General features: G+C 44.6%; 1 protein-coding gene across 4 annotated transcripts in view; it reads right to left on the bottom strand.

Annotated features, from left to right (window-relative positions):
- Positions 1-1,656: 1,656 nt before the first annotated feature.
- The window catches only part of Sertad2 (SERTA domain containing 2), a 123,358-nt gene continuing 101,698 nt past the window's right edge, over positions 1,657-23,316 (bottom strand). For 2 of the 4 annotated variants that reach the window (XM_023720859.1, XM_023720860.1), the window contains one exon: positions 1,660-6,909. In XM_023720859.1, the coding sequence (XP_023576627.1) occupies positions 5,961-6,905 (945 nt within the window). In that variant the 5' untranslated portion in view covers positions 6,906-6,909 and the 3' untranslated portion in view covers positions 1,660-5,960. Of the gene's footprint in view, positions 6,910-9,219; positions 9,242-23,003; positions 23,295-23,316 lie in introns of those variants that run through there. The other 2 variants (XM_004636153.2, XM_023720858.1) reach the window with 2 other exon arrangements.

Here is a 23,316-nt window from a genome sequence, read left to right as displayed (position 1 = left end):
TGTCAAGGGTCACCCTGGGGCTCGTCGCCGGGCCCTCTCCAGCCACAGCGAGCACAGGAGCGGCAGGCTTGGACCCTGTTTCAAGGCACTCATCAAGGGCTTCAGCCACTGGGCTGGGAAACATGTGACCAGAAATCCTTCTCTGGAGGCAGCCCAACTCATCCCGAACACAGACAGCCAGCACCACACACTTCCACCAACCCCGCGGAAGGAGGGGACAGCCTGCAGAATAGCTGTCTGTCTCGACTTCTCCCAGGCACGCAGCCCGAGCCCCACCCCGCGGCCTGCGTGGGGAGCCGGTGCCCCAGCGCCGCCCCTCCCCCGCCGCCAGCCTTCCTGGGGCCTGTGCTCCCGCAGCCATTTCTCGTCACCGAGGTACAATAGGCCTTGCAAGCAGCTGGCAGCTCGGCCACCCTGCGGGGGCGGGGCGGAGGCACGCGGGTGGGGACAGCCTGCTGCAGAGGGGGTTCCCAGCTCAGGGACAATGCCAGTGTGTGTACTTCCCTGTCCTGCACAGTCACCCCTCCCAGAAGCCTGGAAGGCTGGCACCTCGGGGCAGTACTTTCCTCCCATTCAAGAGCTTTTGTAAAATCCCTGGGGCCCAGGTCTCCATGCTCGCCAGAGATGCCAGCAGAGCCTCCCGCGTGCCCCTCAGCCCCTCTATAAACATACAGCCAGGGACAATCAAGTCTGTCTTGCCTCCCTCTTTATGTTTGTTTTTGAGACAGGGTCTTGCCATGTAGCTCAGCCTGGGCTCAAACTTTTTGGCAATCCTCCTGCTTCGGCCTCTGAAGTGCTGGGATTACAGGCATGAGCCACCATGTCTGGTCTTGCCTCCTTCTGAAAGATATTAGGGCCCCAATCTCAACCCTGCCAACTGGCAGCCGTGTGACCTCTGAGCAGTTGCTTAACCTCTGAGCCTGGACTTACACCTCTGTAAAGCAGGGTGGTCAGATAAGCCCTTAGGGACTGGAGGGACGGGTTCACAGACTGTGGACACCAGCTCTTAGTGGCTCCCGAAATGGCAACCCCAAGGTCTGTTACTCCTGATTCAAGCAGCAAAGCCCTTCCAATGAGGAACAAAGGACATTAAAAGCCACCATGGGAGAAGTCACAGGGAATCTAGGACTGAAGATGGCCAAAAAAGGACTCCAGCACAGCTTGTTGTAAATAACCGATCACCATGGACTCAATCATGTTAGGAAGTCACAAGGACCTTCACCAAATGGGCCTTCCGCCCTAAGATAGTCCCACCCCGCTCCATGACTGGGGACTGAACCCAGGGCCTCGCACATGTGGGGCAAGTGCTCAGCCAATAAGACACGCAAAGTGGTAGGCCAGAGCCCAGGAAAGAAGCTGGCCTGAGGTTTGCAAGCACTCAGAGGGTGAGGTCACCTTCAGACAACAACAGTGGACTGTGTAGAGGCTTGCTCACAAGCTGACCTCTGGAAAAACCATGTCTGCAAAGAGTTGGTCCTAAAAGTGAGAAAATGGAGCTCAAGAAGGGTCCGGGAGGTACAGGAGGAACCGGAGCAGAAAGGTGGCTCTGGGCACCAAGAGCCCCAACCCTGGCAGGGACCGTCCGTTGGGCGCACACGGATCTATGTGTAAGCGGGTTGTGTGTGAGTGAGAAGGAACTGCAAACACGCCTTTCGGCTTTTAACTGTTTATTATATAATATAAAACTACAAAAGTAAGACTGCTCATTCCCATGTACATTTAATCTGTCCAATTATTTCGATTACAGCCCAAACCTACATTGAACACAGCCCTCTGGGTTCTGATGTGACATCTGTAATATTGCATAGAAAAGGCACAGCTCTCAGGTCTGTGGGGAAAAGTCACATCTCCTTTGTGACAAAAAGCCCTCCTCAAAACCCATGCACCTAACATGCCACTCTGTACGTCTTTCTCAACATCTCGCCTGTCAGTACACAGGGACTGCACTTCTCTTCCACACCTGTTATCCCAAAAGAAGTCCAAAGAATTTATTGGGTTTATCTGCAACAGCATTTGGCCCTGGCTAATTTTCAAGAACCATTTAGACTCCTCCTTAGAAGCATCAAAAACAATTGTACATAAGCAGGACACGCACAGCTCGCTGCCACCCAGGGTGGGGGCAGTTCCAGGAAGTTAACCACTTACAGCGAGGTTAAATATGCTCTTTTCAATATTTCCAGAAAATGTACAAAGGTTCAATTTTTAACAGCAATGTTTTGATATTAAGACAATTCATATAGAATAGAATAACAATCGCTGCCCAAAGCAGAGTCTTTTTTGTTTTTTTTTAAATATCTGTCATTTAAGAAGGCTCCCTTGCAGTATTCATAATTCATTGTTTACTGCAAAGGTGGTTAATAAATTTAAGCTTTAAAAATGATCTGTAAGTTGATACTTTGGCTCTTTGGAGCTTATTTAGTTAAGAAATTTTCCTTGATTGACCTCAGGGTGGTGGGGGCACTCCAAGGGGCTATGGCAATAAAAAGCTTGATTGATCAAGACACTCAGGTGTAAGAGGCCCTGGCTATTTCTCACCCTTTGGTATGAATGTGGGTGCCCGTGTGGTCGCCCCTTCTGTCATCAAGAGAAAGTGCTACTAAGAAAACTTTAAAAAATATCAACCCTTTGATGCTTGATTTTCTTAAAAATTTGGAGGTATTAAAACATTCCTCATTCATCCCTTTTGCATATTTCAAATAGACCCATATTAGAGAGGAGAGTAAAAATGGACGTGGACTGTACTCAACGAGGAGACCCGGTGGGGAGGGGGCCTGGCTTGAACCCCCTTTAATACAGATTTACATTCCTACAAGAGAATACATTCCTACCATACATTCTGCACATGTTACCATCCAGAAGTTGTTAGCGCTCCACAGTAAAATAAATATATTTACACAGAAAAAAAAAAGAATAAATAACTTATGGGGAAAAAAAAAATCACTTCAAATTCAAAGCTCTCAGAATTCTGCTCTCATCTTGTCACTTCATTGCACATCACTGTCAATAACTGTCCTCCCAGCCCAGCCCCACCCAGCACGTCTTCCTCATAAAAGGTACCTCAAGCTGCCTGCCTGGCTCTGGATGCCACGTGACGTCTTTTGTACAGGGGAAAGCACTGCTGCCAGGAGGCATCTGGAAGCACATCCCACACTCCATCCGAAGCTGGGAGAGCCCACTCTGGCTGCTGCTCTTCCCTGTGGGGACATCACTTAGTAAAAATAGGACATAGAGACACTTTGAACTCTTGATGGCTTTGCTCCTTCTGAAAATGGACCACTGAGTTTCCCATGTAGGTCTCATTAGACTTTGAGCATCAAGAATTTACAGCAAGGATGTCAGAGTTAAAAAGCACTTGCCTGCTATTATTGGGGGTTTTTGTTTTGATTTCGAAGCCCAGCCTTACAAATACATGAGAGTCAGAGAACCAAGTTTGGGCAATGCTTTTCTGTGCTTATTTGAACTGTTGCCCAACATATGGGATTTGTTTAAACACACGATTTGCTAATCTAATGAAAGTACAGTTGTTCTGAGTTACTGTAAATCAGTTTTCAACAATGGCAAATCAACTGCTTTATGCCATTATTGTTCAGAATAATCAACACTATTGTATATGTACACGTACGTGTATGTTGATGTGTGCAGCACGTGGCCAGTTTGCAGGGTTCTCCAGTTATGAAAAGCATGGGTCTGGGCAGATTTGTTCTCTAGCAGAAAAGAGGGAAGCTTTTAAAACGGACAGGCTCGGTAACACTGGAAGCATCTACAACAACCCTCGCCTTAATTATATGGTCCCTGGTCCCATATCAAAGAAAATGACACATCTGCAGTAGTAAGAGGTGTCTGCGTGGAGGCTGCTTGTAGGAGACTGGCTGCAATTTCATCAGTTTCTCACTGCTCTACTGAGTTGATAATTAGCCTTTAAAACATTCAAATGGGAAAGAAGTGAATTAGAATGCAGAAAGACTTACTCATATCATACATGAGTCCTTTGCTTAGACGAGCAGTTCCTTCATCACAAATGTATTTGTTTTGCCATGTGCATTACAAAAATAAAACTATCTATGGCTTGTTTAAAGTGCCATTTTATAAAGTTGTTTTTTAATTGGCCAGAAAGACCCAATTTTATCCATGGCAAGAAGTGAGCAGAATTGGTGACTTAATATTGACAAATGACCAACGACAAAGACAATGACAACAACAACAAAAAAAAACAAAATCCCATAATTTAAAAATTTTTAAATAAATATAAAAGTTATTTCTAAAGAAGCCATCTGCCTAACAATATAGGTTGTAACCTGCACTCAACAGCTAAAGTACCATTGGGAGAAAGAAAAAAACTGAAATAGAAGGCCAAGAACAATCTCAGCAACAAGCATGATACATAGCAAATGTTTTAAAATTAAACGTACATCACTAGGAATAAAAAGCTACTTCTTAAGTGTGTTCTGGGGGTGGGAGAGGGAAAACATGCATACAGATTCGTGTTTGTGTACGGGGGTAAATCAGCCTTGTAAAGTGTAGAAAAATTAGCAACTGATTTAAGAAAGCAACCAGACGGGGCCATGATGGAGCCTGAGTCCAGCTTCACGAAGCTCGGGGTGGGAGAGCACATCCCCGGCCGGTGGAGGTGAGCCAGGCTCCCGGAGCTGATCATGAAGATGCCATTTTCAGCTCTTAGCAACAGAGGGAACAAAAGCTCTAGGGAAGGGATGCTGGAAAAGACAATTTAGCAACATGATGGATGCCTTCTGGGTAGAATTTTCTCTTTATGAGCCCCGAGCACTGCAATAGGGCGCAGTTCCCGAAGAAGTTGGTTGCTTCTCATGAATTTTGTTCATATGTAAAATAACAGGTTCATCATAAAAACTAGGCTAGAAAGGAAAGGTGTGGGTTTTCATTTAAAAAACAAAAACAATTAAAAGCGCAAACTTGGCATAAATACATTTTTAATAAGACGATAGCCCTCCCTCCAAGAAGGGAGCTAAGGAGACCCGTCGCATCCGGACCGAGCGCCACTGCCATCCCCGCCAACTGCTTAATACACGTTTGATGAGCAAACATGGCTTTGGAAGTTGCAGTACTGGCGGGTGTTCATGCCAGGGGGTCGGTGCCCGTGAAATCCGGGTGTGGTATCACCTGGCCCTTTCTTAAAAGGCTGTGTGTGTGTGTGTGTGTGTGTGTGTGTGTGTTTGCATCTGGGGACATCAACTGCAGATGGATTTGATCCAATTTTCTCTTGCACCATACACATATAAAACATTACAACTCTATAAAAGTACAAGTGCAACTTGTACATCTGAAGTTTGCAGGAACTATGTGAGCAAATCCTATCAAAATAGCTATCTTATATGTATAAACAGCATTTGTTTTTTAGAAAAAACAATATCATAAACTGCAGAATCTGTACAAAAATATAAAATAAATTTGGGCAGCAGTTTTCTAAACAGCCAGGTAAATGCAACACTTACGAGGAGTAGTTAATGCCTCTAAAAAGGCTCAATTGCCAAGTCAACCTATACAGGGCAAAAATGCCAGGAAAGGTACTGAGATTATCTAAATAATATATATATTTTTCTTTTTTACCTCTTGCAATAAAACTTATAGAAAAAATAGACAAATATGCACATGCAATTTACAGCTTTTCCTCCTTAATCCTTGTGCTTCACTTTAACTGTCTATGTTCATCACTCAACATTAATGACACTGTCTTCAAATGTGTTCTTTCCTATACCAGGGTAGCCAGTCTCTGAGGAACCACTCCAAAAAACATATTAAAAGTGGTCATACTTGGATGAAGGCACTCCAACTCTGCTCAAAGCAAAAACTAATGTAATCCTTTTGTAAAATTTTCTTTTTCTCTGAAAAAGGCAAGCAAGGGTACATGCACAGTGCGGAGAATTGTCAGGGTGGTGAGAACGCTCGCAGTGTCTGGGTGGGCACTGTTACCGGGTCCCCGGGTCTCAGGACCCAACGAGCACCTCCATGATGTGGTCTAGCTCTGTAAGGTCCATTTTGAAAGGCTGACTTGGGGTGACGGGCTGACTGCTGTAAGGAGCCAGGGTCTTAAGGAGGTCATCGGCCGACACAGGGGCCATTTTTGAGGCTGTCCCCGATGCAGATGTGCAGGGGTCAAAATCATACATGGACGTGTCAATGTCAGCAAACAGGATGTCATCCAAGGTCAAGTCTGTCAGGAAACCTGTGGATGTTGTGATTTCAAAATTGCCAGGCAGAGAGTCCATCAGTTTTGAGTCCTCCGTGCGACCTTCCTGGGACCCCTCAGGTCTTGGGAGGCTAGCCCCGCTGGAGGTCCCTTTCAAGTTGTCAGTCATTGCCACTGCGGCCTCTGTGGAGGTAGATGTGGGACAGAGCTCCTCGATCTCATCCAAGGCCGAGGAGAAGCTGTCCTTTTCCTGTGGAAGGGCTGGAGGGGAGAGTCTTGTAGAAGATGCAGGCTGCACAGTCTGCGAAGTGCAAAAAGTGTCATCCTCATCTTCGAGCAGTGAGGCAGGGGTGAGGCAGGCCTCCAGGGGTGTAGTGCTTCCCAGGTCGCAGGGGTGAGTGGGAGGGGACGCCAGGTGGCTAAAGGCAGGTGGTGCCTCCCGGTAGCTGTCGCTGAGTGAGTCGCTGGGCTGGGAGGAGGGGGTGAACACAGGTCTCAAGCTGCCTTCCTGCTTGAGTTCCTCCTGGATCCGCCTCAACATGTTGTTAATTAAAACGGTCTTTTGCAAGCTGGGCTCTGTCAGGGGCCGGTGGTTATAGAGTTTCATAAGGGAAATGTTGAAGATAGTCTGGCGCTGTAAGGTGTAAGACACCTTGGATGGACCGTCGGAGGGAGACACGACTTTGCCTTCCAGCCCATCTTCATGCTCATCAAATTTCCGTTTTCCTCCTTTACCCAACATATATCTGCAAAAGAGAAAGGCAGGAAACGGCATGAATCCACAAAGGTTAACTTCCACTGTAAGAAAGACCCTAGTGTGGAGGTCAGAACTTGGACCTCAATCTCTTGCCCAGGTTACTGAGGAAAGCAGATGGTTTAACCAGTAAAAGGAAAGACCTTTTAGAAGGAGACAGAACTGGGAGTTCTACCCTTGAATGCCTGCGGAGCAATTTTTATCACTAGGTAGTCTGGCAAATATATTTCTTGAGAAATGTGTACGACACAGACAAGTTAGGAGTTACCATGGAAACCATGATTTTGACTTTCTCAGCTCATGTGCTTATGTTCGCATGCCTCCCATTACCATGCAGGTTCGGTTTCCATCCCCCAAATGGATTTATTTTTAAAGCTCAAGAAAACACAATGCTATGACCTGAATAGGCAAAGGTGTCATAAATTACAGCTTGAGCCCTTCACGGATGATTAAAAGAACAAGTCAAAGAAGAGGGGACATGTTCAATTTTGGCACAGTTGTGTATGCTTTCAAAATATTTTTTTCTTCCTCATTCTGCACAGCACCTTTCTGGCTGTTAGGTGACACGTGGGGAAGCACCTGGCCTTTGTTAAATGACCACAGAGAGTACACTGCCACTGCTTTTCAGTCTACAATCAACTGGCCAGATGTAGACTTCTCTGCCTAAGTTTCTCTTTGGCTCAATTCACTGCAAACAGTCATCGGAATGCAACTGCATTAATTTTAAAGTAATCTGCTTTGATCATAGGCACTGCGATTTGGGTATGTGAGACATTTCTGTAGAAAATACCCACTCTGATTCTAGAAATGTGCATATACTTCAGGGGAACAAGGACCAGACTTCCAGAACTGGATAATGGGTTGAGTTAAAAGCTCTGAGACACCATCCTCAGCTAGTTGCCACCTCTGTACTGTGGTCCTCCCAACTATCCATGGTCACGTTGTCACCACCTCATTTCAGAACACCTCCCTGCAACAGATGGCTCTCCAGTCCATTAGCCTCTGCCACACACACCTCCCTTCCTAGACATTTCATCCAGAAAGTTCTGCAGTTGCCCCGGCAAGAATGCCTGGTTCTAATTAAGCCAGGCCTGTGCTTGCTCCATCGCCCTCTCTACAGCACTCACACCCAGACATGTGCTGATCATCTCTAAATGTGATTCATTCCCATGATAGCTTCACACACATGCCATTGCTTTGTGGTTACCTGATTTTTCTTCTAAATGCTCAGGACTTTTTACTGCATTGCTCCAGCTGACTGACTGTGCTTCCTCAAACCTTGTATTAGCTCATCCCACATACACACTGTCTCAAGCACTGTAGGGAGTGGCCTCCTCGGGAGACCCCAGTGGTCTCCAAGAGGCCATCTCCTGTACCTCTCCACCTTTGTACTTTGAGTCTCATGCTGAAGGAATAAGGCTAACAAGGTCTGTACAGTTTACAGAGCTTCCTCCACTATTACCATGCTGTCTTTGATCAGAGCAGACCTTCCGGGACCACAGAGCCTTGCACACAATTCTGTATGCAGAGACTGCCTTTCGATGCCTCAGTCTCCAGAAGAAAAAGAGAAAGACAGCTGTAACCTATCAGTGTCAGCATCAGCTTGAGATTTGCTAATACTTATGAAGAATGTGGAGCTACTTGTATGAAACACTTCCCCTCATTTTGTAAGCATTAACAAAATGGCTGTCAATCACTAGGACCAAAGACCAGTCCTGTAATTAACTGTTCTGAGACAAGGAAGCTATGACAGCAACTGGTTTATTTAACTCCTTACCTGACAGACACAGTTCTACTGTTCAGTGTGCTAAAAGTCTCATCTGTATTATCTGTTTACTTACTTTTCCTACCTAAAATATCTGTGCTTATTTAAACTTGGGGATAAATCAGAGTAGAGGTACTTTCACTTCACTTTGTAAAAAACTTTCTGCTTTATACACTGGAAGTGTTAACCAGACAACTGGGTCTTGAAATGTGTAACTGCATTCACAATTAACTGTATTCACTTACAACTTAAGCATTTAAATGCTTCCAGAAAAATTTCACTTTTGCCAAAGAGTTTCTAAGTACATTTAATTCTCACATAAAGTTATCTGATTGATGTTATGTGATCATGCGAACATACATGAATTAGGGTACCCCAGCACACACATGTGCACACTCTACAGAAGTGTACAAAGCCAGTCTGTGATCTGCTGCTGGCATTACAATAAGAAGAGACATTACATCATTTACAAGCTTTCACAGCAAAATTACAAAGTATTTATACATCGAATAGGAGTATCTATCTTTGTATTTTCACCTCATTTTTCAAGTGATGATTTTGTTTTACTGAAGTCCAGGAAAGGCTGGGGTGAAAAAACAAAACCAAGGTGGTCCATCATCACAGAAGGTGTGAGAAGCACTGCACCCAGCTGTTGACAACTAAACGCAAATCAGTAAGCTCATCTCCACTTTGAATTTCTGCTGGTTTTCTAGAGGAAAGATAACCTTAGGTAAAAGGGTGTGGACTTTTTAGTCATCAATGTCGCTTTTTGTTTGTGTGTATGTTTTTCAGTTGGACTGGGGATTGAACTTAGAGTCTTAGCACTGACTACATCTCCAGCCTTTTTATTTTTATTTATTTATTTTTTGGCAGAACCGGGGATTGAACTCAGGCCCTTGCACTTGCCAGGGAAGTGCGTATTCTGCTGAGCCATCTCCCCGGCCCCAGCCTTTTTATTTTTGAGACAGAGTCTTGCTGTTACCCAGGCTAGCCTCGAACTCTTTATCTTACTGCTTCAGCCTCCCAGAGTGCTGGAATTATAGGCACATACCACCAAACAGGGCTGCAACAGCTCCTTTTCAGCAATACATTTCTCTAGAAATAAGCACAGAGCGTACAGAACTCACTGAAAGCTCAGAGGCAATGCAGCGCTGTAGGTATTTAATAGAATTCCCACAGCTCAAAGAGATCTGTGGAGATACTTTCAGACGGATTTCAATGTGAAAAGCACCTAATTTCCAATTAGAATGATCCAGCTGGTCATAGCTGTTGTGATAATCCCATTGATTTAGAAAAAACCTGATAAGACATTTGTAACAGGGCCTGGAAGGGGAGGGTGGAGGGCCCTTCTAACCAAGTCTGTGAGCAGAAAGATACTCAGAGTGAATCTTGGGTATTCTGCAAGTGTGTAAAAAAAGGACCCCTAGTAGGACTAGGTTTCTTGTATCTGAGGCAAAACTGGCTCCATACACCCAGTAAAACTGCAAAACATACACAATCCTGATTTTTAACCTTTATCTAAATCAATAAAGAAAGAAACACAAAATAATCAAATCTATGCCACAGTTTTACTTAAAAATGAAGTCTTTCCAAAGTTGGCCCAATGCACCATAGCAACATTACAATTAGCCTGGTCAGAAAGGGCCTCCAGCTCCTTTAAGGGGGAGGGCGGCAGGAACTCTCACTCCGGGCTTTGTGTAACAACCAGCTCCTTAAGCAGGGCATAATTTAAAGAAGAAAACACAAGACATGCCCTCAAGAAGCAGAGGGCAAGAAGCCAGGCACGTGGGCCCCTCCTGGCTTCTCTAGACCTGTCTCATGCTGGCCAAGGCCAGGATGGCCAGCTCCACTTTCTCCTCAGGCATTCGGAGGAAAATAACAATAGCTCTTTAAGCGCCTTGGAGAGGCACGTGACCTTTCAAAAGGCCTCACCAGGCAGCAGCTCGAAGATGAAGCAGTAGCAGGAGCTCGTTAAGGGCTTCCAGGGAACACTAGGGAGGGAGGCTCCCCTTGACTGCAGCACATGGACTCCAGAGCTGTGGTCTGGAGTTCACCAGGGAGGGGCTGGGGACACATTGGCTTCCTTGGCTACCACATGGCTTTGTCCTTTCCCTCAGCTTGGGAAGACCCTCGCCTAAAGTCCAGGTCTTCCACCCAATTTTTCCAAAAAACATCCAAAGAGACCCTGAGCTTCGGAACTGGGTAAGAAAGCCTCACACGGAGAAGTCAGGTTGGCACTTGCGCCCACCTCTGCCACCCAAAGGGGCAGCCAACTATCCACAGTCACTTTCTATTAAATAGTCACCGGCTCCTAAGGAAAGCTTGAGATAAAACACCCTCTCCCCCAAGAAATGTGTTAGAAACAAATTCTCAGCATGCAACATTTTTACAGCTGTGTTTCTTTTCAGGGTTTTTGGCTTTGTGGTGCTGGGACTCAAACCTAGCCTCACACATATGCCAAGCAATCACTCTTTTATTGAGATACACACCCAGTCCTGACTATATTTTTAAAAATAAATCTGACCAACTATTAACTACAGCAAACTAAGTTTTGAAGTGCCTGCTTAAACAAAGCACTCACACTCAACATGCTGTGGTTCGAACCCAGATACACAAAACCAGAAATGCTCTCAAGGCATCTTCTGGCTGCCAAAAAAAAAAAAAAAAAAACAACAAAACAAAAAAAAAAAAAAAAAAAAAAAAAAACCCAAAAAACTAAGTTTTGGAAAAAAAAAAAAAAGTACAAAACTCCTTAACACCAAAATAAATGGAACTTTCCAAGTCTGTAGTACAACCTCTCTGTACACCAGGCCTGGTCTTCGGCTGTAGAGCTTTTTATTAGGAAGGACTTTGGCCACAAAAGCTATAATCTGTTGGGGCAGATGATCAAAAATTAACAACTATCACTAGCAGTTTTCTCAGCAGACAAAAGAGCAGAGGGCCAGGAGACTGGTTTACCTGCCTGTTCATGTTCACCAATTCCTGTATTTTGAGCACCTTTCACAGTAGAGAATCTGAGAGATTATTGAGTGTTGGGGTCATCGGGAAATAAGGTGGGTGACTCCGTAGCCCAAAGTTTATATTTCGAGTGGAATGTCTCTGTCTCCAACCTGCGGACAGTAAACCCCATGAAGGCACCGACTGTGTCTGCGGGGCCACTGCTGTATCCTCAGCGTAGGACGGCCCACAAGTAGTTGCTGAGTAAGTGAACAAACAGTAAGGGGAAAGAATAAGAAAAGACACAGGGACAGCAGAGAAGCGCAGAAGAGCCAGATGTGCGTGCAAGTGTGGCCTCTGTGAGGACTGTGTGCACAGAGGCATGAGCAGGCGAGAGGCGCAGACCTCAGGATTAGCTTCACAGGTGCAGCTGGCCATAAAGCGCTCTACAGAGCTAGGCAAGAAAGCACCAGTTCAGACAGCCCTCCACTTTTTTTCTGTTCTCAAACTTGGGGAGGCAGCAGCGCACAGGCTGGCCAGCTGAGGAATCTGCATTTGCAACATGTTTCTAGCTGATACTGGTATAAGTGCATCTGACAACTCCAATTTCCTCTTTTCCCCAATCAGACCAGCTCGTATTTTAAACTTGAAATTATCTTTATTTGGTTCATTCTGATTCAAAAGATCTTTCCTATTTGTAGCTAAGTCATAGGACAAAAAGGAACAACCCCCCCCCCATGTTTTTGTTGTTGCTTTTAGAGAGGCAGGTCTCACTGTGCTGCCCGGGCAAGTCTTGAACTCCTGACCACAAGTGATACTCCTGCCCTAGGATCTGGGCAGCTGGGCTTGCGGTGTGAGCCCTGGGGCCTGGCTTGACATCTGATTTCTTTTTAAATACTTCATGCAGAACAAAGATTTTAAAGCTCAGTTTGAATGTTAAAGCTCAGCCTATCAGACTGAGACATCAGACATCAAAGGACAGTGAATTTTAAAATAATTTTAGCAGGTGCAATTTTAAACCACTGGAAAGGTAACTTTTTTATTCTCCTCATGTTTGGGTTTTTAAAATTTTATTAACAAGTAAAATAATCGGAGACTTTTAAGAGATGAGTATGGCGGGGGAGATGGCTCAGTAGAATAAGCGCTTGCCTGGCAAGCACAAGGACCTGAGTTCAATACCTGGTTCTGCTAAAAAATAAATAAATAAAATAATAATACTAATAAAATAAAGAGATGAGTATGAAATCTGCTTTTCCAAACTACCACTCCTGTCACCTACCGCTACCAACAACAAATATTGCTTTCCCCTGCAGACTCACCCCGGCCCCACCCCTGCAGACCCTCAAGAAGGGCTATCGGCTTGGGAACCCTCCTTGGCCCACCACGAGGACCAGTGTTCTCATTCTGTGCCCGTTCCAAAAGATGTAAAGTCTGTATTGTGTTTTCACTCCATTCAGTCTAAGAACAGTCATTACACTAGACAGAGAGAAAACCTTCCGTAACTAGCAGACTTTTCCTACTCCACAGCCAAAGAGAGTTAACACTACAAGAGCTCTGTAAGAGGGGGTGGGAGGTCAAAATTAAAAGCTGACTTCTAATTTCAGAGGAAATGATTGGCAAAGGTACAACTGATCTTCCAACCGAAAAGACATCACAGAGCCAGTGGGAGCAGGAGGGCTTTCACACAGAAGAGGGGCACACGACAATGTCTGGATCCAGAGTTACCTCACCTGGAGGAGGGGTAGATAGGGCAGGGAATGCAACAAGCCATAACTTCAAAATACCTTTGGGCCTAATTAGTTTGTACCTTGAGTACATTTTGAGGAGCCTGGTCCCATTTTCTTCTGGATTAGTAAACAATAACAATCAGAGAGTCAGTGTTTTCCTTTGTCGGGGGTGCAGCAGTCTTCACGTTACATGCCATGTCACTGCAGAAGTCAGTCAGAAGGCACAACTTCTACCTCTGGTGTCTGCACTGGCAGGAGTCACAGGTGGGCCTGTGGCTTCTGGGAGCGAGGCACGTTCCATGCCATGTCCCTACATCTCCTCAGTACCCAGTCCAGTCCATGGGATGACTGCTGGCCACTGCACAGTCCCGCGAAGCACCAACACCATACACACAAGGCCTCGACACCAATGGGCCTACTTCTTCTGAAGAAAAACCAAGCAAAGAGGAGGGGCAAGTACAGCACAAAGAGGCCAGCGGGTGCAACCTCTCCCACTGACATCACGTGCTGCCAGAGCCGCAGCCCCTGAAGTGGAAGACACACATTCTTTCAGTGTCTTCTGAGGTATGCAGGAGTAGATGGGAGGAGTGTCCCTGGCAAAGCTCCTTATGTGGGTGACAGACTTCTGAGCTAAAAAAGAGAAAGTGGCTCGGTGCTGGGCTCGACTGTCTTGAACAACTTCTGAGACTGCTGATATTCTCTCTGGTCCTCTCCTGGTTCCACCCACTTGCCTTTAAATGTGTTTGGACCCTGCTTTTAATGTGGCCCAAATGGACAGCCTCTGTCTAGAGCAGGAGGACACCCCGTACCAGCTGTAAGGGGCCTCCAAGCTCCCTGCAGTCTGCTGTCACAGTGTGATACTATAGTGGCTCCCAAGCAGGAAGGAAAAGCCCCATCCCACTGCCACGGGGTGGGGGTGGGGGAGCCCTGCTGCTTATACAACTCGTACACTTAAAAATATCACACCTTCAAAAACACACTGGGCTAAGAAATCTGATGATGCCTAAGCTTTTAACACCCTCCTCCCCTAAGTACAACAAAACACACAGCTGAACAAAAAGACCACCCTGAATAGGACGCAGTAGTCGGTCTGAACGCTGATAGGACCAGAAAGGAAAGCCAAGACTGACAGGCAAGTCCTCCGATGGGCCCCACAGCTCTGTGGAGCTGCAGCTGGCCAGGAGCAGTGCTGTCCCTGCCCCAGGAGGACTCTGAGGTGCAGAGGGTGCTATCTGTACCCCAAGTGATGGCCCCAGGCTCCCAGGAGTGACAGCAACAGAGACAAAGTCTTTGCTTATTTACAGATGGAAGGACACAGAAAACCAGCAGCATTAGTGACAGAACCCCTAAATCTGCTTGGATTAGGAAGGTGGGTTTTTTTTTTTCCTCTTCTTTTATAAACTAAAACCCAACCAGGATTTTGGAGGTCCCCGCAGTAACATCCACACTAATTGGTAAGTGAGACAAAGCCTCCCCTAACAAATCAGTGATGTAATTATAAAGCCAGTCACTCAATCGAGCTAGTGCTCCGGGAGACTGGGGCTGTAACCTGACCCTCATCTGGTGGCGCCTCCTCCCAGCCTCCCTAAGGGCCACCGGACCGCAGCCCCGCAGCCCAGCAGCCCAGCAACCTCTGCGTCCAAAGGCCTGGCAGGACCAGCCTAGGACAGGCCTGCGGGCCTTCCTGCGGGCCACCTAAGGCCTGCAGATAAGTCTGCCAGGAGGTCAACTTCCAAGTAAATTGAAAAGACAAACAACTTTCCTATATGGGGTTGTTTTCTGATATCCATATTGTAACAAATTTTAGCTTGTCCTGTTCAGAGTTTTACATGCCTTTATTAAGCTCAGGATAATATCGAATGTTGATGGCCTGTCAAATAGAATCTTTTACCCTGGAAACACAAATTTTAAGATGTTGACAACTGTCTTTAGTAAACAAGACGCAAGATTCTGGGAGGGACTGTTTCAAGTAAATATTTCTTTAAAATAAATTATGGCCCTGTTAGTGAACATCTGGAAAGAAAAATAGGTTTTTTTGGAACATAAATGTCAAATAGTATAAAATGTTCCTAATATTCATCTTATTGGTTTTCTGCCAGCTGGGAATTTTAGGTTTTAATCCCAACCCTAATAAGCTAAGGGCAATAATCGCCTTCTTCCAAGGACAATGGAAATGCTACCTATTTCTCAATTTTACTTAAGCATTCTAGCTAAAGGCAGGTCACACTGAATTCAAGTAAAGTGTTTGAGTGGAATTATACCGTGAATTTAAGTTTAACAAATACGCAGCCATGATCTGGTGTCTGAAATTAGCTTTAAAATACTGAAGGAAAAAAAAAAAAAAAAAAAAAAAAAAAACACTAGCCAAAACTGAAACTTGATCAGCAAAAACGCTGGCTGCGGCTGGGGGCGGGGTGACAAGTACAGGCAGGGCATTGTACTCATCCTTTTACTTTTGAGCCCGTTGGGAAATTTCCATAATAAAAAGTTTTTTTTTTTTTTTAAATCTCACATACTTAAAAAAATTCTACAATTAAAAACAGATACAATAAATTATTTACACTCTCAGTGAGAGCTATTATATTAGCCGGATAGGTGTCGTTAGACAGACGTGAGCTCGAAGGCTCTAGGTAAACAAGCATGTCCAGTCCTCCAAAAGCCAAAGACCTCTGACAGACAGTGCCACATCCTGCCACATGGTGGTGCAGCAGAGCAACCAGGCACCCCGAAGTCGGCTTCCCCAAAGCAGTTTACTAATAAGTACAGCAGTTTACTAAGTACTCAGAACCTACATATTTCCAATATCATTACCGAATTCCAGTGTCTACCGGACGATGCTAAGCAAGCTGGGACCTTTGCCAAAGCCAAAGTAAATTACACTATACTATCGTTCGGAGTCTGAAAACATTGTATAGGAAAGGCTGCTGCCTGTATATATATATATATATATATATATATATATATATATCACTGATACATCAAAAAACAAGGCTAAGATCAGATCCCTGGAGGATTCCTCAAGTGAGAACAAACGCAAGAACGAATCCAAGCCTAAGTCTTGAGATAGAGTCTTGGAAGAATCCACAGTGCAGATTCCTAGTGGGGCCTTCACGTGGACTCCCAACCAAGCAACACATCTCTCAAGTTCAGTGCTGAGAATTTTACTACGGAAGCCTTCAATAACCCTAGTGTTTCTTAATAATACTAACTACCACTATACCACCAGACACTGCTCCAGGCGGTTATTTGGGAAAACCCTTCATAAAGGGTGCAGGAGAAGAGTCATTTAATTGTAAAATGTAATAGAGTTAACCTTCCGGAGATAATAAAGCAAGTTACTGTGCAGCTATTGCTGGAATTCTATTTAACTTACAAGTTCATGTTATATGATGTATGTCCAGTAAAACTGTTCAAAACAAATGAACTAGTATCATCATATTTTCCAAGTGAAATTGGTAACTATGAACATATGCATTATAATTATTTACACTGTGAAGCTACTTAATAATTTAGTATCAGGACACATCTCTGGCATCTGAATCCAGTGTCATTAATGTTAAGGGAAGGTTCCTCAGGTCTAACTTCTCCCCCTAACCTTGCGCCATTCCCGTGCATTATGAAAATATTTTTTTCTCGTGTATTTATAATTGCTTGGATGAGATTCTGGTTTCAACCCTCCTGTAGCATGGTTTCCCCAAAGACATCTTGTTTTTCACCTCACATGAGAGACCCTTAATAAACAATGTCAGGGGAAAATGAAGGCTTAGATTAGAAGCTAAGGGCTTTGCCAAAGTAAGTCACAGTTCTTTTTCCTTTACAAGGCTCATCAACTACATAAAATAGATACTCTAAAACAATGAACAGATAAATGTACTTTTTGGAACAATCCTGTGAAAAATAAAATTGCATCTTAGTTAAAAAGTGAAGGTAAATTTTTAAAAAAGCAAAGGCTGCCTGCCAGGTTTTGTTAACCACTTGCCAACTACAGAATAAAAAATAAGTACGTTACCTCTGGAAGTGCTTTTATGGAAGTGTTTCTTAAAAGCTAAAGATTACAAATTAGCCATACTTTTAAATTTGGGTGGCTTAATACTATGGAAAAGCCCCTTAAAATACCCCTCATAAATACAACATTTATTTCACCTTTTAACTTCCACACACAGTTTAAGCAAAAGAAGAGAAACTTACTAATTTTTTGGGTAAATTAAACATTATATTGCATGGCCTCAATCTGGACTTCTTAAGAAAGACACCAATGGGGGAGGGGCAGATCGAACCCCAGAGCACAGAGCTACAGAAGCCCGAGCCATTTTTATTTTGAGAGAAGGACTTGCTAAAATTTCCCAGGCTGGCCTTGAACTTGTGCTCTTCCTGCTTTAGGTTCCTGAGCAGCTAGGATTACAGGTATGTGTCACCTCACCCACCAAAATATCACATTTTTACAATGTGACGTGTGAGAACAAAAATTTGAAGTACAGGATAACTGAAACATGCTTCAGAGACATGTAAAAGGGGAGAAGCACCTATTCTAATGTGCAAATACCTGTACTAAGTCACCTATATGTTTGAACTGTTTTGGTTGCCTTTAAAAATTAGGTAGGCTGATAGGGCTTTATGAAGACAAACTGTGGAATTTTATGAATTCAAACTTTGTATCATATAATTTGGATAATCCACAGCAGAAAAGGCAATAATGACACAAACTAGGGAGTAGCGAATGATGTAACTACTTTTAGGTCATTTAGAGATAAAATGCATTTCTTCCCAAGGTCTTCTGTGTACTGGTGGTGATTCTCTGACCTTTAAGCAAAGTTAGCTAAGTTAAATACAATCAAAATAATAAAGAGTTTTGCCACTGGGTGTTATAAGTATTTTTAAAGAGCATACTTAATAAAACTTTATTTTTAAGGATCTTTATGGAAAGCCTTCCACCAATTTACCAGCTAGCCATCCCTAAAGTTCTGCTGGTCCTAGTTAGCATCAGGAGTTTCCGCAGAAGCAAAAGCTACCTGAGGAATTCCATTTTGAATGTGTCAACCAACCAGACAGTTAATAATCCCTACCAGGTGACATCTGTATTTCTTTTTTGTTGTTCTTTTTCTGGCACCACTGAGGATTGAATCTAGGGCCTCAGCACTGAAGGACACTTCCAACCTTTTTTATTTTGAGACAGTCTCCTTAAACTGCCCAGGCTGGGCTCTAATTTGTAATCCCCCTGCCTCCGCCTCCCAGTGTTGGGATTACAGGAATGTGTCACCACACCCGGCTTATTTTTTATTTCTGGACATAGTAAAACTACTTTTTAAAAAATCAGTGTTTTAAAAACTTCAAAAAGACCAACAGGTCTGTGGCACTGCAAAAGTTCTGCTGCTGGAGAAGGCCCAGATTCCTCTGCCAGATCAGCTTTCTGCGACAGCGTAGAAGGCACAGAGGTACACATTGGATAGACATGGATGACCCCTCAGAAAAGGAAGAAATCTGAAAAGCAAATCCAGATCATCTATCAGAGACTGGAAGAACCACTCCAGGAAGATCAGTTTGAAACAGTTGCCACCTTACCATCTCATTGTGTGGAGGGAATTTTATGCAAACTCCTTTATGGCCTCGGGACTTTTCAGAATCCCTGAGTCTCACTTGGGCAATGCTCCCCTACACAAGGGTGGGGTACTCCAGCAGGCCTGCTCCAAGCCCCAGAAGCAGCAGCATGGCCTGGAATGATAAGCAGCCAGCCAGAGAGGAGGAGAGCAAAGGGCTAAAGGTTGATTTGCAGCAAGGGACTTTTGATTATTGAATTTGTGTGGCCACAGCACAGTCAAGTGTGCATTTTACCTTTGTTCAGCAGGTTACACAGCCCACTGTACTCACAAGTATGGAGATAAAAATACGTGTATGTTTAAAAATGGATGTACATATTGCAATTGTTATATGAAACTCCTTAAAGATAAAAATACTTGGTTGAGGTTGGTTGGTTTTTTTTTAAGATAATCACCTATGGAGGTTTTTAAAGAGGAAAAATGTCTAGAGTTGATGAGAGACCCTCCAAAGGTTTTTGCAAAGTGACAAAAAGATAGCAATGTAGACACAAGGAGTGAGTTTTAAGAACTTGAGTTTGCTACTACCTGAAGTTACTAGAGAAACAAAGCTGCCTTTGGGCACCTCAAACTAGTTAGACCTGCTGTAGCAGTTGCACAGCCGGCTCTGGACCTGTCCCCTGCCCCCTCCCTCAGCCCCCCACCCCCACGCAGCTCGGTCCACTCCCCACCCTGTAGGCCAGGCATACTCACCCTTTGGTCTGCCCTCCCTATTGGGAAGGAAAGAGGGAGGGCCAGCTCTGGCCTGACTGCGCACAAGTGGAAAAGGAGGCCAGGCAAGACTCCATTCGGAACTGAACACTGCACTGAGGGCAGACCACAGCTTAGGTGGGCTTCTAGAGAGATCAAGCAAACTGTGGCGCTTGCTTCAGTGAACCCCGGTATTTCCAATTAAGAGCTGATGAGGGACAGAGGAGCCTGGGAAGACAGAGATGAGTCTTTCCAGCTTTAGGATCCCTCAGATCACAAAGAGAGCCAAATTTCCAAAAGGGAGTTTGCATTGATTGTCTGCATGTGGTGTTTGTTGGAAATTATAAGCACTATCTGTTCTGTCTTATTAGAAATCATATATTTTGCTTTTTTATTTTGAAACTTACAATTATATGAATTTCAAAGAAAATTTTTAGACAGCCAAGCATGTTTCTGTTTGTCTCATGATCTTCGAAGAAAAAAAACAAAGCATGTATTTATTACCCAGAATAGGAATGTCGCCTTATTGGGCTGACATATGCCATTCACAGATTCATACAAAGAATGAACTGCCACACAGTGCTAATGGAGAAAGACACAGCTCCACACAATGAGTGATGGACGCTCCAGGGGACAGTTCTGTTCATAAGGGTTTCCCAGCATCTGCACACAGGGCAGAAGTTCATCTTTAATACCAACTGCGCTGGCCATTTAGGATATATATATATAGATATATCTATCTATCTATCTATATATATATATTTTAAAGGTATGGTAACTTTGGTGAGTTGTTTCCTTCAAAAATATGAAAATCAAAATATCTATACCCTTCTTAAACAGAAGTCATGGTCTTTAGGTTTTTATTCATGGTTAATTAATGATTATTAATGGTAGGAAAAAACATGTTTTGTGCATGTGAATTAAGTATTAGCTTTTCTGTATTTTCATGTTCAGCTAGTCAGAATTACTAATGGAAGACCTACAAGGGCTGATATTACCCTTTCTGTGAGGCTATTTTCAAATAAACTGGAGCTCACCTTCTGGTTCCTTCAGTATACAACTGATCTTTGGACTCAGTAATCAGAGTCAGTCAGTCTCTCTTCTCTCTCTCTCTCTCTCTCTCTCTCTCTCTCTCTCTCTCTCTCCTCCCCTCTTACACCAAGAAGCTACAGCAACCTCCTAAACAATATGCCTTGACAGTAAATATGTCTGTAGCCACAAAATTTTAAATATTCTACAAATGAATTAAAGTTCACCTTCTTAAACATTTATCTATTTTTATCTTTATAATACTGACAAATTGGTCTTCATTCTGCTGATATGAATGAAATGTAAAATGAAGTTCATACTTCCTACCAGAAACCTCTAAAAATTTCTGCTGCAGGTTTTACTTTTCTTAGTTGCTAAAGTGTAAAACATTTTGGCTGATTATACACTTGTAGTGCATAACTTTTACTCTGCTATGTGCTTAAAATAGAGCCTGCCACGAACATCAGGCACCCCATAAATTTGAGTAAATTTTAAAATATCAAGATATATGCTATTTTACTGTGCTTGTTATTAACAATGATTTACTATGTAGCAACTGAGTAAACTTGTATTTCACTTCTTCAATTAGGTTTTAAAAAACCTTAATGGAGAATAATTCAGCAAGTAGGAACGTAAAGATTTTCTAAATCTGAGTTAATATCCTTCTCTTAGTTCCTTAATGGAAGCAAGCCTGAGCAGCTGTTACCTAAGAGACTGTGACACTGGACTGACAATAAAACTGTTCCCTAGGACACCTCCTGTTGTATATTTGGTTAGCATTATAAAATGTGAGTTCTCTACCTGTGGACATGAAAGAATAGAGCCCTTTTTTTTTTTTATCAAATCCATTTCATATGATTTCTTTACTGAGAGTTGCATGGTTATGCATACTTTTAGTGAGGAGGGGAAAATAGTATAAATTATTTTAAAGGTTTCCAACTTAATAAACAACAAACAATTTCATATTAATATATAATACCTCTAACTAAGTCAATGTAGCCAAAGGAAAACTAAACGTTTGTCTTTATGGCTAGTTTTTTAAATGAACTACTTAATAAAATGAACACGAAAGCCTGGATCCGTGGACGAGCTATTCTTGCTCAAGCCTTAAGTTGGGCGCGCAGGATGGGTATTTTCATGCCCTCGCACACTCCGGTCAGAATAGACTGCTATAAAAAGAGAGCGCACTGGGAACTGCTCGGGTGGGACAAGGCTGCCCTGGAAGCAAAGGAGCTGAGACTCTCAGGTGGACGCCTTGGGGGCTGAGAGCAGCCGGACACCCACCTCACTCCTGCCCCGGACTAGTCCCTAACTCAACAAGCAACCTCCAGCACTTGGGGCCTCGGTAACCCTAGTGGTGACTACAACTTCAGGCTCTTCACACACACTATGAACATTTCTTAACATGTATTGGGAAATCAGAAGGCACATCTCCCGAACAAAGCTTGAAAACATTCTCTCTTCCTGAAGGCCGACTGGGGCTGCCCAATTCGATCTGAAAAAAAACTACTGTAAGTCCGAGGCTGGATGTCTCACCCGGCGGACTGCTCTTCTCCATTCAGTGCCTGTAAAAACTTTCTACCTCCTGAAACTATCCAATTTGCAAGCAGTTACTGTAAGACAACTATATCTGATATTTTTGTGAAACTTTGAACTCAACCTTCATCTCAATTGATTACTGCCACTTCTGCTGCCAAAGAAAAAACAATTCGGGATTTTTCTCTCGCCGCTCTGGCCCTTGTCTGGCACCCAGACTTGGTGGTACAAAGTCTGGGGTTCGGGACAGCTGGTTCCCCTCACCTCCCTTCCTCTCCGTCACAGGCGGTCACCACCAAGATGACTTGTAAGTTTCTAATTTAAAAACCAAACACACATTAAGTTTAATATACATTCAGATCCAGAATCAATTCATTTGGGCACGGACAAAAGAGGGTGGAGAGGGATGTTTTAACATTAAAAATACCACGGGAAACTCATAAAAACACAGTAAAGCGAGTTGGATGCAAACCCGGCCAGGGAACTCAAAAGTGAAGCAGCCTCCGCGCCAGCAATCCGAGCCTGAAAAAGTCTCGCACATTCACAACAACACAACTGCCACAACACTACACACCCCAGCGGCGAGAGGCGACAGCGCCCCTCCGCCCCGGGCTGCGAGCCCCGTGCCCCGCGGGGCCAGCGGCCGGGACCCCGACCCGCCCGCCGCTACCTGCCCGGCCCCTCCTCCGCCTCCGGCTCCGGCTCCGGCTCCGGCTCCGGCTTGCCCAGCCCTGGCCGGGTCCCAACGTCGCCCCCATCCCCCGGAGCCCGGCACCCGAGGACCCCGCAGCCTGGCGGCCGGAGAACTCACCACATGCAGCTCCACCTGGGAACTAGCGCATCAGGAGGGGTTTCCGCCCGCTCCCCAAGCTACTCCCGCTCCATGCGGGGCGCCCCGCCGTGGGGCCGGGGTTGCTGCCGGGGCCGGGCGGGCGGGCGGGCGGCGAGACGAGCCTAAGACTCCGGCGTCCTCCGCCAGTGCGCCCGGGGCATTATACAATGGAGGCGGCGGCGGCGGCGAGCAGGAAGCGGTAGGCGGGCGGAGGGGGCGCCCGGCGAGCGAGCGGCAGCCTGCGCTCCAGCACTCGCCGTGCACAGTGACGTGCGGCCGCCAGCCTCCGCCA

This window comes from Octodon degus, unplaced genomic scaffold (assembly GCF_000260255.1).
Source record: "Octodon degus isolate 3935 unplaced genomic scaffold, OctDeg1.0 scaffold00078, whole genome shotgun sequence".
NCBI classification, from domain to species: Eukaryota; Metazoa; Chordata; class Mammalia; order Rodentia; family Octodontidae; genus Octodon; species Octodon degus.
The sequence above is the reverse complement of the archived record's forward strand: the minus strand, read 5'-3'. Positions and strand labels throughout refer to the sequence as shown.